The following is a 1,259-nucleotide window of genomic DNA, read 5'->3' on the forward strand; positions in this document are numbered from 1 at the left end:
GCAGCAGCAACAGCCCCTGCTGCAGCAGTATTTGTGAGCATCTGCGGTCTGCTTGCAGCAGCAGCAGCAGCAGCATGCAGCTGCTGCTGCATCTGCTGGTGCTGCTGCTGATACTGATGGTGCAGCATAGGCGTTGCTGGTGCAGCAGCAAGACGAACAGCAGCAGGAGGCAGCCGCGGCGGCTCCGCCTGCAGGTCAAAGTGCAGCAGCTCCAGGTACTGCAGCAGACGGCTCCTGCAGCAGCAGCAGCAGCAGCAGCAGCAGCAGCAGCAGTAATGGTTTGTAAGCCTACTTCTGCAGCAGCTGCTGCAACGTCAATTGATGCCTACGGGTTCGGTGCATAAGGCGTGTTGCTGCTGCTGTTGCTTTTGCTGCTGCTGCTGTTGCTGCTGCTGTTGCTGCTGCTATTGCTGCTGCTGCTGCTGCTGCTGCTGCATGAAACGCTCAGGCCTAGTTTGCTGCTGCTGCAGCAACAAGAGCCGCTACAGCAGCAGGACCAGGAGGAGGCGCAGCAACTGCAGCAGCGCGAGAAGCAGCAGCAGCAACCCCAGCAACAGCAGCAGCAGCAGCAGCAGCAGCAGCAGCAAGGTTGTGTGTAAACAAACCTGAAAGAGAGGGGGGCGAGACACTCTGCTGGCGGCAGCTGCAACAAAGCCCGCAGATCCAAGGCCGTCAGCCGCAGCAGCAGCAGCCGCTGGCTGTGAGCTACCTGCAGCAGCAGCAGCACAGCAGCACCACAGCAGCAGCAAAACTATACACAACGATGAAGAGCTGCAGCACAACCAGGTCCTGCTGCTGGTGATGCTGTTGCTGCTGTTGCTGCTGTTGCTGTTCCACAGTGTGTTGCCTTTTCGCTTATCACAGCTGCTCAAGCAGCAGCAGCAGCAGCAGCAGCAGCAACAACAACAACAGCAGCAGCAACTGTAGCAGCAGCAGCANTCAAGCAGCAGCAGCAGCAGCAGCAGCAGCAACAACAACAACAGCAGCAGCAACTGTAGCAGCAGCAGCAGCAGCAGCAGCAGCGAACGCAGCAACAGAAGCAGCAAAGCACCTCGGCGAATTCTTGGGCCTTCTCCAGCGCTACTTCTGCTGGCTGCTGCTGCTGCTGCTGCTGCTGCTCCTCCGGAAACCCTGCAGCTCCCCTGCTGCCGCCTGCAGCGGCAGCAGCATCTGCTGCTGCTGCTGCTGCTGCAGCAGTAGCTCCAGCGGCGCTCGCAGCAACGTCCGCCTGCAGCAGCAGACAGCAGCAGCAACAGGTA

General features: G+C 59.8%; 1 protein-coding gene across 1 annotated transcript in view; it reads right to left on the reverse strand.

Moving 5' to 3' along the window:
* EMH_0012580 (uncharacterized protein) overlaps positions 1-1,259 on the reverse strand; it is a gene marked incomplete at both ends in the record, with an annotated part of 5,643 nt that overhangs the window by 773 nt on the left and 3,611 nt on the right. Inside the window, 4 exons of the mRNA XM_013495051.1 lie at positions 12-234; positions 330-431; positions 606-709; positions 1,052-1,228. Of these exons, the coding sequence (XP_013350505.1) occupies positions 12-234; positions 330-431; positions 606-709; positions 1,052-1,228 (606 nt within the window). The remainder of the gene's footprint in view (positions 1-11; positions 235-329; positions 432-605; positions 710-1,051; positions 1,229-1,259) is intronic.

The sequence above is a fragment of the Eimeria mitis genome, genomic scaffold, assembly GCF_000499745.2.
Source record: "Eimeria mitis Houghton genomic scaffold, Emh_scaff14, whole genome shotgun sequence".
Taxonomy (NCBI): Eukaryota; Apicomplexa; class Conoidasida; order Eucoccidiorida; family Eimeriidae; genus Eimeria; species Eimeria mitis.